Genomic DNA, 14,792 nt, shown 5'->3' with positions numbered 1-14,792 from the left:
GCTGCATCAAGGGGTTGTATTGCGTATAGGTCCTAAAATGATGATGCCGTGCTTGATCACGGGGGAACTATTTTGGGTCATGCTTGGTTCCGGCCTGATGACTGTGACTATACAACATGATGACGTTTTACAACATGATTATTTCCACTCCCGACCGGATCAGAAACCTGAAAATGGTATTGTCCCCAGGCTGTACTTAAAACCCAGCATCCGTGTGTGTTATGTACAGTACAGTGATGACTATGTGCAGTATGTAAACACACACTGTATTCTAACGACTTAACCTCTTAAGCCCTATATTGTAAATTGTTGCCTATAATGACAAGCCCCACAGGTTGAAAGTAAGGGATGCACTGAAAGGGATATTCTTGGCCGAAGCCGAATACCGAATATAGGAAACAGTTGGCCCGTAAACCGAATACCGAATATCCGAATATGATTATTATTATATATCTTTCCTACCATTGTTGTCATGGCCGCACCTTAAAGCTAGCTGATTTATGGAAAAATAAATGGTTATGGCAAAACTTAACTTAAATAATAATCACTATTATATGAGTCCATAAAACATTTATTCGGCTCTTTTGAATGCATGTGCTCGTTTAATACCTCGTATGCTCGTTTAATACCTTAATGTCCTGTTTGAACAGGAAGATGATCGCTCTGAGGAGGAGAAACCTCGTCAGATTCCGGTCCACAGTGTCGGTCGTCGTCAACCGCCAGCGTTACATGAGGGTATGTATGTCGGAGACGTACTGTGGACAATGTACAGTACAGTACAGTACAGTACAGTACAGTACAGTACAGTACAGTACAGTACAGTACAGTACAGTACAGTACAGTACAGTACAGTACAGTACAGTACAGTACAGTGTGTTATGTCAGACAAGAGTGTTGAATGATAAAGGATCTCATGAGTTAATGGTGAAACTCTTTGTCTTTTTGTCAGACAGTGGTGAACCCCGCGAGGAAAGCAGAGGAGGTGAGTGGTGGAGGGTGGGAGGGTATTAAGGCGTAATAAAATACTTAATAATGACATATAGCGCTTTTCTGAGTATACCCAAAGCTTGTACGTCTGCTACTTTTGATGCTTTTGAATTACGAGGTTTCCACCCGAACAGAGACGATAACATAATAACATAACAACCATAGGACAACAAATAAAGCATGATAAAATAATAAGCAATAAGGAATAATAATGAACGGTGTGATTAGACATGAAGCGCATGCAGGGAGAGCTCTTTATCGCCCCGAAGGAGCCCATCGTTAAAGATAAAACGTTAATGATTAGTGTGCATAATAACCGCACCCAGGAGATGTGAACATACCTCTGATGTCTTTGTGCGATTGTGTGATTGTGCGATTGTGTGATTGTGTGTGTGCGTGCGTGCGTGCGTGCGTGTGTGTTCACAGGATCGTGTAAACAGGGAAGTGATGAACGTGACCAATCTGCCCATTCCAGTTGAGCTGGCAGGCCTGCTGAACGCTGCTGCAGGTTTGAAGATTACACACACATGCACACAGGTGCACACGTACCCACACACACACACACACACACACACACACAGAAATTATTTATAGTAATTTTTTTTGTTGAACAGCATTTGCCAAAAAGCTAAGTATATGTTAGTGACCCAAATTGCATGAACCTAAATAAAGTTATTTGGATAGAAACATGCACATGCGTGAGGGCGTGCGTGCATGTGTGCGTGTGTGCGTGCGTGCAGTGGTGGAAAGTAACTGTACATCTACTCAAGTACTTATAACCTTACAATTTTAAGGTATTTGTACTTCCAGTATTTCCATTTTCCAATACTTTTACTTCGACTCCACTACACCTCAGATCCAAATATTGTACTTTTACTCCACTACAATTATTTGAAAACTTTAGTTACTAGTTACATGTAGATTGATAATCGATAGAAATAAAGTTCATTATAGACAGATTTTGCATCCTGATTTTTTTGGGAATGGAATGTGGAAGTTATACAAAATAAAAGCTCCGTGCATGCAGGCAGGCACTGGAGCAACTAGCGCTGGAGGACTTTAATGGCAGCCAATATGTTAAATTGTGGTATAGGGTATGCGCATGCATAAAGTGAATGGGAAACCGAGTGGCAAAGTGACTTGGCAAAGTGAGTTTAAGGTTGTTTAACGTCGTTTAATGCATCTGTTTGGATGTATGGGCTGTCAATGCCAGAAAATGTTTTTTTTGCAACTCAGTAGGCGTTCCCGCATAACTTCCTGGTATGATGATGATGTCACGCGCATACACTCTATTGATGCTTGTCCTTGTCACTGTGTGCAGGTGGAGAGGAGCTCCACTCTGACTGCCTGGCTCTGGTCCAAGCACCCAAGGTCCAGGTGGAACCCCAGCTGACCCTGCCTCTGGACATCAACAACTACCTCATCACGCACTACATCCGAGCCATATTCAGGGTGGGAACACGCACGCACGCACGCACGCACGCACACACGCACACACGCATGCACGCACACACACACACACACACACACACACACACAACCAGAAAAAGTGTGTAGCACTGCACAACACGTTAAATGTGCATGTGTCTATGCAAAGAACATAATTTCAGTATGCATTTTGGGTCACTAATTTATACTTTTTTCGGCAAGTGCTTTTTAGACAAAACAATTACTATTATTATTTTCCACTGAAAAATGTGTTAGTGTTTGTGTTTGTAAGTTATGTTGACGCTTTTCTCCATTGAAAATACAGTTTTTCCTTTAGAGCAGGGGTTCTCAACCCGTGGGTCGCGACCCCTCGGAGGGTCACCAAATTATTTTGGGGGTCCCCAAATCGCTGGAAAATGGAAATGAAGAGTTTACATATAGTACACAATAGTACATGCATACACCTTCCCAAATAATTATATTTGATGGGGGGGATTCAGAATTTTACGGGGACCTTTAGTTTTGACCCTGGTGTCTGGTAGGAAACGCCTACTGGTTGTCAATGTCAATAAAGTTATTTGAAGCACACAAGTACAGAATCGGATGCTGTATGAGCCACCATTCCCATTTTAGTTATTTGGAAATCACTGCAATAATTACTGTACCTTACTTACTTTACTTTACTAATTAATGACTGTAATTATACTGAGAGGAAGACAATGGACATAAAACTGACGGATTAAAGTTGAAGGGCCACTTAGGCTATTGATCGTGTGTGTGTGTGTGTGTGTGTGTGTGTGTGTGTGCGTGTGCGCACGTGTGTGTGTGTGTGTGTGCGTGTGTGTGTGCGTGCATGCATGCAGGATCCACTGTTTGGGATGTTGACAAAACCAATAGAGGCGTCGCTGCTGAGAACGGACGAGGAGATGAAAGAAGCCTCCATGGACATCTTCATTCTGGTATGTTTTGTAGTTTTTTGTACACATACATAATGTTAATGCTTATGTACCCACATCGCACACCGATGTAGCGTCTGTCTGTCTGTCTGTCTGTCTGTCTGTCTGTCTGTCTGTCTGTCTGTCTGTCTATAATCGTTGTTCACCAATGTTTAACGCCAAAAATAGTAAACGTGGCAGATCGTTGTACATCTGCTACTTTTTATGCTTTTGTGTGACGCTGTAGTGGGATCAAGATAGGGCGTTAACTTGCAAAAGAAAGAAAAGTTAAAATACGGAAACGGAATGGAAGTGAATAGGATACGCCGTGTGACCGTGACGACGTGCAGGTGACAAAGTGGTGAACAAGGCAGACATGAGGAGTCCTCGAGTATAAACTGTCACAATGGAACCACAAGACAATGATGGAACAAGGACTGACTTGGTAACGAGAAGGAGAAGACAATACACACATTGGTGTGATTACAAATGAGAAACAGCTGAGGCAGACAGCTACATATAGAACTAAAGGAAATTAGACCAGGGAACATAATACACATAGAAATACAAGAAGACCAGACAGAAAGTCTCAACCGCAATACAGTTCCCAACTTGTGTGCTGTTTGTGAGTTACGTTAATCAATCCATAGATGTGCTTTTTAGCCTAGTAATGTTACATTTTAAATTGCAATATTTAAACAATATTACACCATCGTTATTTAGCCCAGTTACTATGCATGTTAACACACTATCTATCGTTGTCCGTTGAGCGTTGACACTCGCAAAACTCTAAAGGTCATGCAACGCAACCAAAATACCCAGAAAAATAACCTATAGCTAACTGCAGACATCTCATAGAGTTCAGGAGACAGTGGCTAAAGATTCAATCATTAAATAAAGCTGCATAGTCTAGTAGTTGCTATAGTAAATAAAACCCAGCTGTACATCTGTGTGTGTGCGTGCGTGCATGCTGTAGATCCTGCGGTTCATGGGTGATCCTGACCTCAACGGTGCTCAGGAGAACCTGTTTGGAAACTACATCATCCACAGAGGACTGGCCAGTCCCAGCCTCCGAGACGAGATCCTGGCTCAAGTAGCCAATCAGGTGAGAGACCCAGTCCTCCCTCAAGCCAATCAGAATCACTTAATTGTCGATGGAATTGGGTTTTGTGCAACAAGCTCCATCGTTTTAGCTCTTTTAAAAACATTCACTAAGAAAGAATATAATATATTCAAAGATTCTTGCGACACATTTTCAGGATTAAAAAAAGATTTCCAATCTACAAGTTGCTTGTAGATCTGCTATTTGTTAATAGCTAAAGTGTAACATAATGCTTAAAACACGAAAAGGGGTTCCCGTCCTGAATGCGTTAATGGGGTTTTACTAGCAATGCTACATAATAGATTGGTTAGCCCTGGTTAGCCCTATTATAACCATTCAGCGAATATAGCAGATCTGCATCACGCAACGGGGCAGCCATCTTCGCTTGTACATGGCTTTGCAATGACCGACTGTTGATCTCCTAACGAAAAAAACGATCTATAAGTTCAGAAGATGCTTGGCCAATTGAGTGTGACACCGTCATATAACGAAGCATAACACGTCACAATGCGTTTGTTCTGAGCTTGTAGAGCTGCTACTTCCATCCATCCATCTTCAACCGCTTATCCGTAGTCGGGCCGTGGGGGCAACAGCTCCACCAGAGTGTTCCAGACTTCCCTCTCCAGAGCAGCATTCGTAACTTCCTCCTGGGGGATGATCCCGAGACTTTCCAAGGCCAGCGAGTCGATGCGTTTCCTCCAACTGCGCCTTGGTCTGCCCCGGGGTCTCCTCCCAGTGGGACGTGCATCGACGACCTCCCTATAGGGAGACACCGGAGAGGCATCCTAACCAGATGCCGGGACCACCTAAGCTGGCTCCTTTCCAGGCGAAGAAGCAGCGACTCTACTCCTGAGTCTCTCTCGTGTGACTGAACTGCTACTTTTGAGATTTAATAGTGGGACAAAAGGAGCAGACGGTCCAAGTACATCGCCCTGGGGGACCCCGGTCAATGTATCGACTGTACTAATTTAGTAACATGTGCAAACATTTAGTAACATGTGCAAAATAAGATGGCAATCCACACACACACACACACACACACACCCCCCCCCCCCCCCCCTTCCAACGTGTCACACAGGCTTGTTGCTTGTGTTTGTCCTCCAGAAGGAAGTCATGTTTGGACATCTGCTAAAGCTCTGAAACGTGTGTTTGGGCTGAAAGAGACACTCAAAGAGTTGAGCAACAACAACGCTTCTCAATCAACGTATCAGTGGTGTAAAGTAACTAATAAGTACTGTACTTAAATCCATTTAGGCCTGACCTCGAAATTTAAAAAAAATCTTCTAAAACCTCCAGTTTTCTGAAATACATATTTTCACGATTTTTCAAAAATAGCAGACCTACAAGCTCGTAGCGCGCCACTCAGTGGCGCGCTATGAGCTTGTAGATCTGCTTATTTTCAATAGCTAACATAATGTTTAAAACACCAAAAGGGGTTCCCGACCCAAAATGGGTTAAGTAAAGTTTGGAGGATTCGTACTTTACTTGAGTATTTCCAATTTCCAAATACTTTTTACTTCTACTCCACTATATCTCGGATCCATATATTGGACTTTTACTCCATAACAAACAAAACATGCTTTAACCCATTTTGGACTGGATTCTAAAAGGCATTCTACATTTTTCTAAAGGTTTTCTGAAAAACTTCAAATATCTATATTAAACTTTTTTTGTAATATTTGAATACTGCCCCTTGGCCAATAAGGGACCAATATTATTGGTGGCATAACTACGGTATGTTTGAAACGTTGAAGGTCGGTTTAAGGTCAATAATGGGTTTAAAGGATTTAGTGCCAAATAAGAGTACCCCCACTTCACACAGGTGTGATTTATGTTTTTACCAATTGCCTATAAACCGCAATATCGGGTGCTGGAACTGAGCTCATGCTTCCTTCAATGCACGAGGAGTCCAAGCGGATTCTTTTCACCCGACAGGGGGGAGTTTCCCCGGTTGGATGTAGCGTGTGGAAGGAAAATATTACAACCAGTTAATTTCCCCATCAGGCGCCCCCATGCATTTTGTGAGGGTAGGGGACACGGGGAGAACTCCACACAGAAAGGCCCTTTCGCCAACCTCACCTAGGGCATCATGGGCGATGATGACGTGGAGGAGAGAACAGGGCCCCATCGCCTACAGCGGGAATCATCGAACCCACCGACTGTGCCGCCGTGGTGCCCCTCTTTGTCCAGTTTTTACACTTGCTGCCAGTTCCCACCTGACGTTGTGTGGAAGTTCAGACTGATCCAGATCGTACTGAATAACTGCCAGCTTGCATAAGGTCTTCAGACTAGGACTCAAGTCTAAGATGAACAGGTCATTATTGGCAAATATGATAATTCGATCTCCCACCATGCAAGCTTGTGAGATTTCCCTAGACTCCAGCATTTTCCATTTGTCTCAACCTTCTTCCAGGAGAAGGTCTCTGGACTGAATCTCCTCAGAACATCGCTACCGACCAGTATGTACAGCTCTCCATGGTAGGCAAAGGCTGAATAAAACTTGAGTTCTGGAAGAGGATGTGCAGAGGACGTGTTCAGCCAGGAGTCGGTCTCCGTGTCAAACACTCTGATGGTGTTGTGTTGCCCAACCGTGCCAAATACAAACATCGTTGTCCCGATAATGGTGGCAGAGTGACCCCTTAGCCGTGGACTTTCTTGGGTGTTGATTAAAGACCAGACCATTGTGCTGGTGTCCAACTTGTAGATGTCATTAGTCCATACACCGTAGCTTCCTATATGAAACTGATGAAAGATGACCTTCCCCAAGGCACAGGCCGAGTGGCCGCACCTCTCATCTGGAACAGTCCCGGTAACCCTGGGTTTGAACCATGTGTGGGCGTCGACATTGAATGCATAAAGCACGTTGTCAAAGACAGGCTTCTCTCCCCAGAGGACATGGATCTGACGACATCTGTCCTTCGTGTCCTTTGCGACGACGCTGTACCCGCCGATGGAATACACATCGTTTCCCACGGCGACAACAGCAGCGTGGCGCCTTCTGGACGAGTCTCTGAGATGCTCAGAACACCAAAACATTTCAAACGCGGTGAAGAATCGAGTGGCCTGTGCGTGCGACCACTTTTACTGGTACAGTGGCAGAAACGTCATGGCACGTTTGGCCAATCCATGAAGCAGATACTTGTTGGTCTACCATATACGGTATGGTCATTTGATCACCATGCCAACCGATCTATGGACTCTTAATGTTAGCCTTAAGGAGTGACTTCATGTGGCAGCCACGGTGGGCACCCCTCACTTCACACAAGTGTGTTATTGAGAGACGCTATTGGGGGTTGTGCAAACACAAACATTGAATGCCATTGACAATGGCCAGTTTTGAGTCTTTGTCTGGACCGAGGGTCGCATTTACTATGAAATCATGCATCTTGCGTCCGTCACACTTCCATATATGGCCATGCCTCGTGACATCATCGGGGATCTCCATATATGAGCATATGCATTATGTATCCCCCACAGAGCCAACCAGTAGCCCGGGCAAGTGCATCACCGGACCCAGAGCGACCGGACCTAGCGTTGTTTTTGCGATTGTGCAACTTGTCCGTAACCTGCTGGAGCGTCTCAGAAGGGGGCTCGTGCTCGGTGCAGTGCTTGGTCAGGTACTGGATCATGGCATGGCGGCTTGTGACCGGCTTGATGTCCATGTTGGCAGCGCCAGTACAGGAAGTCTTAACCCATTTTGGGCGGGAACCCCTTTTGGCGTTTTAGGCATTATGTTATGCTTTAGCGATTAAAAAAATAGCAGATCTACAAGCTCATAGTGCGGCACTACGAGCTTGTAGGTCTGCTATTTTTTGAAAAATCGTGAAAATGTGGCATTCTCCATATATGAAGGTCACAACACTGACCTCATCAAACCCTGGATAAATCCTGCATATATGGAGCCGGCCAGCAACTCTACATCTGACCTCCCTGACACACAGATTAATAGTTTAGCCCCTGCTTCTCAAGTTCTCAACTGTGCCGTGTTAAGAAGCTCTGTTGTTTCAGCACGACCTCACCCTTTATTATGATGATAAGAGCGCCCCTCACTTGACACGGGTGTGATTATTTTCCCTCCTACATCCAGCTTTTCGTTACGGTCCACAAACTTTGGCTTAAATTCCCATTGACAATGAATGGAGAATGTTACGTCATCGTGTCTGAGCAACTTAGGCAGTGTCCAATTTTACGTCATGATGACGACGTGACTCACGCGAGTGCCCCTCACTTCACACAGGTGTGATTTATGTGTTGTAGGTTAAGTTAACGTGTTACACGGCGCGTACTACGGACATGTCACACATGCCATTCCCAGGATTGCTTTCCATTTCTGTTTTTAAATAACTTGACCTGAGGTTCACAACAAATAATGTATTTGGTTTACAGTTCAACCTGTTATTATTTTTTATAAACTGTGTTCTCATTTCTTAACAGTTGCAACTTGTTAATCGATTATTATAGCACCTCACGAGTCACGACACCTGCTACAACAGTGCAGCATAGGGGTTTGCATGTCACAGATGCCAGCATGACCGTGTCAAGAGAAATGGATGCATATTGGTGACACTGAAACACTCGCCTCACACATCAATACAGCATGGAATTGGTGACAAAATCTTATCGATAACAAAATATTCTACATGTTGAGTCTGAGAGGCAAATGTCATCAAATGGTGGTGCGTGGTAAAAATGCCTAATACATAATGGGCCTTGATATGAAAAGGGTTGAATGAAAACCCCTGTGTTAGAGAATACTTTTTGAATGGTGATGATTTGAGGTGAAGTAAATTAATATTAAGTTAAACTACTTCCCATGTGGCTGGCATGTCCCCGCCACAAATAAATCACACCTGTGTGAAGTGAGGGGTACTCTTATCATCATACATAATATGTTACATCACATTCCGTGCTCGACTAATTTAAACCTTCCCTTTTGGCATCTTCACTTTTCTGCCCGCCCCTCTCTTTTATCTTCAATAATAATAATAATAATAATAAAACTTTATTTGTATAGCACCTTTCATGACATGAAATGCAGCTCAAAGTGTTCAATGTACTTTGCTCAGCCAATCAAATCATCGCTATGGGGTGATCAGCCAATCACAAGCCAATGTTTGTGTTTACACAAACACGGAAAGATGGGCATAGGAGGGGCTAGTGCCCCTTAAAAAAAATGCTGGGGGCCCCTGGAACCCCAGGACCCCACTTGAAAGTGCACTGTTGCACTCTGTATTTTTATTTATTCTGTAAAGCACTTTGAATTGCCTTGTGTATGAAAGGTGCTATATAAATAAAATTACCTTGCCTTGCCTTGTCTTCAAGTGCAAAGTAACTCTGGGTTACTTTAGTAACCTCAGTTTATCAAGCGAATCGAGCGAGAGAATCGCCTAAGGGTGGCGCCATTTCCATGGTGCCAACACAGAATAAATCCATATACTCACGAAACAATACTGATTGGGTCGTGCAGCTGTCTGTCACGACTGTGGCTGCAAGCTCCGCCCAGAGTCTATAAAGCAGCACACAGCCGGAAAAGACGTCATTCCTATCAACCAGTCCTTTTTCTGTGCTCTTTCTAAGCAAGAAGGGTAGTAAGGGCGATTCTCTCGCTCGATTCGCTTGATAAACTGAGGTTACTAAAGTAACCCAGAGTTTATCTAAGCTCATCTCGCTCAAGAATCGCCTAAGGGTGTACATAAACCCCCCGTATCACTACCACCAGTTGAAAAGGAGGCCCGACCCGGGACCCCTCCCCCAGCAGTCCCCTGCCCGTGGGGAGAAGGAAAGGCAAGGAGGCTATCTGGACCACAGGCCCAGTAGACAAGAACCTACCTAAGGAGCTAGCCAGTGAAAACTGTCTAAGCACTCAGACGCGGGCTGATGGTTCCCCATCTCATATGCCCTAGGCTCTATCTCCTGAAGTGCGCGTGTGTGACCGTTGTTCCCAACTGTCCCATCACCTAGCGGCAGCTCCCAGAACGGCGTGAGCAATTCCAAGAGATGCCACGTCCAAGTTATAGTACGTGGCGAAAGTCGAAGGGGACGACCAACTCGCCGCCGTACACACATCCTGAAGTGATGCTCCCTTCGCAAGAGCCCAGGATGCAGACATGCCTCTCGTAGAGTGAGCCCGCAAACCCTCCGGGGGTTGTGTACCACTCTCGGCATAGGTCAACTGTATGGCTTCCACAACCCATTGTGAAAGTCTCACCTTGGTTATGGGATTCCCCCTTCTCTGAGGGTCCCATGCGACAAACAACTGATTGCCCTTCCTAAAGGCAGCAGTCCTGTCTACATACAGTTTCAGCGCCCTGACCGGACAGAGACTGTTCAGCCTCTCGTCTTCCGCCGATGCGAAAGGGGGCGGGTGGAAAGCTGCCAAGTCTACCGGAGTACATCCGGAAGGAAAGTTCTTGGGCAGGAACGACAGGTTCGGCCTGAGCGAAACCCTGGTACCGTTCCCACTAAATCTCATGCAGCTTGGACTCACCGAGAGCGCGTGCATGTCACTAGATCGCTTCGCTGTAGTCAAGGCGACCAGCAGGGCAGTCTTAAGTGAGAGAAACTTCAAACCCACCGTGTCCAGCGGTTCGAAGGGGGCTCTCGACAGAGCGTGCAGCACCAAGGTCAGATCCCAGGAGGGAACTAAGGATCTAGATACCGGCCGAGCACGCTTGACACCCCTCATGAACTGTCGAATCAATAAGTTCTCACTTATTGGTCTGTTGTCCATACCCACATGGTAGGCCGATATGGCCGCCAGATTGAGTTTCACTGAGGAGTTCCCCAAGTGTCTATCCAACAATTCTTGCAAGAAGGTTAGGATAAGAACCACCGAGGCCTGAAAAGGAACGGCCCGTTCCGGCCTCGCCGCACACCAGCGCATAAACACGTTCCAAGCCGTGTTGTACCGCTGTCTAGTCGAAGGGGCCCTGGCCCCCAAGATCGTCTCAATGACTCTAGGGGGCAAGCCTGTGGCTATTAGAGTCGACCCCTCACCGGCCACACCCAGAGGTCTAAGTCCTGTGGGCGCGGATGGAATATCTCGCGACCCGCCTGGGTAAGCAGATCCCTCCACAGAGGGAGCTGCCAAGGCTGGTCGTAGAGGAGGGGAAAAATGTCCTGTCTCCAGGACCCTCGGGCTGGAGCCACTAGTAGCACGTTCGAGCCCTGAACCCTCACCCTGGCTAAGGTGAAGGGAATCAGCTCTAGTGGAGGGAAGGCATAGAGTAGGCCCCGAGGCCACCGATGTGCCATCGCGTCCAGTCCCAAAGTTGGCGAGCCTGTCAGGGAGAAAAAGAGTGGACACTTCTTGTTCTCGTCTGTAGCGAACAGGTCTGCCACCGGAGTCCCGAACCTGTCCCAGATCTGTTCCACTACACCCGGGTGTAGGGACCAGTTGCCGTAACGGAGGGGACCTCTGGACAACAGGTCTGCACCCGCGTTCAGTAGTCCCGGGACGTGGCAGGCTGTCAGTGACAGAAGACGCCCGTCGCACCAAGTCAAAAGCCTGTATGCCAACGTGTGCAGGCGTAAGGACCTCAGTCCACCCTGCCTGTTGATGTAGCACATCGTTGTCGTGTTGTCGGTACGGACGAGGACATGACAACCCCGTATGAGCGGCTCGAACGCTTGCAGCGCGAGGAAGACCGCTAGGAGTTCCAGATAATTGATGTGGGCGGACCTCAAGGTTCCATCCCATATCCCTCTGGCCGACCTGCCTTCGTGGGTGGCCCCCCACCCACTCAGGCTCGCGTCCGTAGTGACGACCTTCCTGGTCAACGGTAAACCAAGGGGGATTCCCTCCGTCAGGATCCGTCTGTCCGACCACCATCTCAGGGCGAGCGTGCATTCCCCGGAGATTGTCACGCGCCGCGAGAGGAATCTGGTGGGCACCCGTAGAGACCTCAACCAGCGCTGAAAGGGTCTCATGTGGAGTCTGCCCAACCGCACCAGGGAGATGGCCGACGCCATCAGTCCCGCCATACGTAGGCAGATTCTGAGTGGCAGTCTGTGTCCTCTCTGGAACAGGGCCACGCACTTCAGGAAGGCGTCGATCCTCTCCGGGCTCAACCGAGCCGTGAAGGAGACTGAATCCAGTGCTATGCCTATGAAGTTGATCGACTGGGCGGGCACCATAACACTCTTCTCGTGATTTATGGTGAACCCTAGGGAGGACATATGGGACACCACCCGAGTGGTGTTCCATAGTGCCTCCTGTGGCGAGCCTGCGCTCAGAAGCCAGTCGTCGATGTAGCTCGCTACACGTAGACCTCGTCGCCGCAGAGGGGCCAGAGCCGTCTCGGTGCATTTGACGAACACCCTGGGGCTCAGGGACATCCCGAAGGGGAGAACCGTGTATTCGTACACCTTCCCCTTGAAACCAAACCTCAGGAACTTCCTGTGAGGTGGGTAGATAGGGATGTGAAAGTAGGCGTCTTTCAGGTCTATAGATGTGAACCAGTCGTTCATGCGTATAGAGCGCACAAGAGACTTGGCTGTCAGCATCTTGAAGCGGAAGGACTTGAGGTACCGATTGAGAGCTCGTAGGTCCATGATTGGACGCAGCCCCCCCCCCTTCTTCTTGACCAGGAAGTAGCGTGAGTAAAACCCGCTGCGACTCTGGCTCAGGGGTACCTCTCTGACAGCCTTCTTCTCCAGCAGAGAGTTGATCTCCTGCTGGAGAACCTGACCCGCTTCGCCGCGTGCATCGGAGTAGAGGATTTCTCCGAATGCAGGGGGTCTCATAGCGAACTGGAGCCTGTAACCTCTCGCTATGGTGCGGAGAACCCAAGGAGACGCTCCGCACAGTTCCCACTGTGTCAGGCGACGCGCAAGGGGGTTCTCCATCGCCAGGGGAGCGCGTCGTCGCGCAGGGCTGGCGCCCCCTGGTGGACCAGAGAAAATTTCGGCATGACCCGTCCTGCCAGTGGCGTTTAGGCCCGCCACAAGGCCAAGGTCCCGCCCCACTGTGTCGGAGAGCCCGGGGGCTACTCCTGGCAGTGGGTTCATGTCCCCCCGATGTTGTTGTTGTTGTTTTGTTTTTAATGGCATCAAGGCCTTTATTACAGGAAAATAAACATTTACAACATTTGGAACAACAACATTCTGATGAACGGCCGCACCCGTGGTGACGCTCCGCATCATGAGCCGCCGCCTCTTCCTGGGCGGTCTGAGTGTGGGAAGGACACTCGAATCCGGGCTCGGGGGGGGAGGGGAGACGTCTGGTCTCGTCTCCCCTGGGACGGGGACGGTGTCACTTGTTCTGCGGCTCCCGACGGCCTCTGCCCTGGCCTCGTCTGGGGCCATGGGTTGGTTGGCCGCGGCCACGCCCAGCCGGGCGTCTGTCACGGCTGGGGGCGTTGGCCGAGGTACCGGACGGTGCCTGCTGGTCTCCTGTCCTCTCCCGGCGGGGCTTGGAGCTAGAGCGACCACCCCTACCACCGCTGGTGCGTTGGGGTTGGCGCGTAGGTGGGCGGGAGGACTGGCGCGAAGGCTGGCGTGTACGCTGAGCCGGAGCGGCGTAGGCAGCAAGGGTCTCACGACCCTTCTTCTGGCCTTCCCAGGTCAGAGCCAGCTCCTCCAGTGTCCCCTCGAAGAGGCCACCAGGCTTGATGGGCGCCTTCCGGAGCTTCGCCTTGGTCTCTGCAGGCAGGTCTGGAGAGACGTCGAGCCATCTGTCCCTCTCCGCCATGATGGAGAGAGTCATAGCTCTCCCCACCTGCTCTGTGACGGTGTGGACGAAGTCTACAGACTCGTCATGGAGACGACGAACCTCTGCCATCTGCTCTGGAGATGGGGAGTCCCCCATTTCCAGCAGCAGGCTCGTGAGAGACCCCTGCAGCAGGAGGGCGGCATTGAGGTGCCTGCCAGCCGATGCCAAATGTGTGTAGAGCCTCCCATTGGCTGCGGAAGCCTCCCTGTCCTTCCTATCTGTCAGGACTGGGTCCTTGGACAGTGGGGTGACATGGGAGGAGGAGGGGTCTAGGAGGAAAGCCGCCATGATCCTGTCGATGGCCGGCATCTTGTCGAGGCCCACCGTGGGCATGTCCTCAGTGTCCAGGGAGAGGCCCACGCGGCGCGGCATGGGGAGCGGTGTCAGCGGCTCCTTCCACATGGCTGTCAGGTGGGCTTTGAAACCTTGGGCCAAGGGAAGTTTGACTCGAGGGACCGGTTTGGCGGTCTGTCTGAGGCGTGATCCCCATTCCTCTTCCTCTGGTGGAGGGGGCGCCGCTGTTGGCCATGCACGGCCACACCTGATGGCCGCCACCATGAACACCTCCACAATGTCTGCCTTGTCCAGAGGGAGGAGATCCAGTGGAGGGAGGTTGTCCGGGTCCGCT

At 48.8% G+C, this 14,792-nt stretch overlaps 1 protein-coding gene across 1 annotated transcript in view; it reads left to right on the top strand.

The window, feature by feature from the left end:
• The window catches only part of myo15ab (myosin XVAb), a gene marked incomplete at both ends in the record, with an annotated part of 142,713 nt that overhangs the window by 53,708 nt on the left and 74,213 nt on the right, over positions 1-14,792 (top strand). Inside the window, 6 exons of the mRNA XM_083764426.1 lie at positions 651-735; positions 950-982; positions 1,414-1,495; positions 2,309-2,439; positions 3,279-3,374; positions 4,327-4,455. Of these exons, the coding sequence (XP_083620552.1) occupies positions 651-735; positions 950-982; positions 1,414-1,495; positions 2,309-2,439; positions 3,279-3,374; positions 4,327-4,455 (556 nt within the window). The remainder of the gene's footprint in view (positions 1-650; positions 736-949; positions 983-1,413; positions 1,496-2,308; positions 2,440-3,278; positions 3,375-4,326; positions 4,456-14,792) is intronic.

Source organism: Protomyctophum parallelum, assembly GCF_964188405.1.
Source record: "Protomyctophum parallelum genome assembly, chromosome: 5".
Lineage (NCBI taxonomy): Eukaryota > Metazoa > Chordata > Actinopteri > Myctophiformes > Myctophidae > Protomyctophum > Protomyctophum parallelum.
The sequence above is the reverse complement of the archived record's forward strand: the minus strand, read 5'-3'. Positions and strand labels throughout refer to the sequence as shown.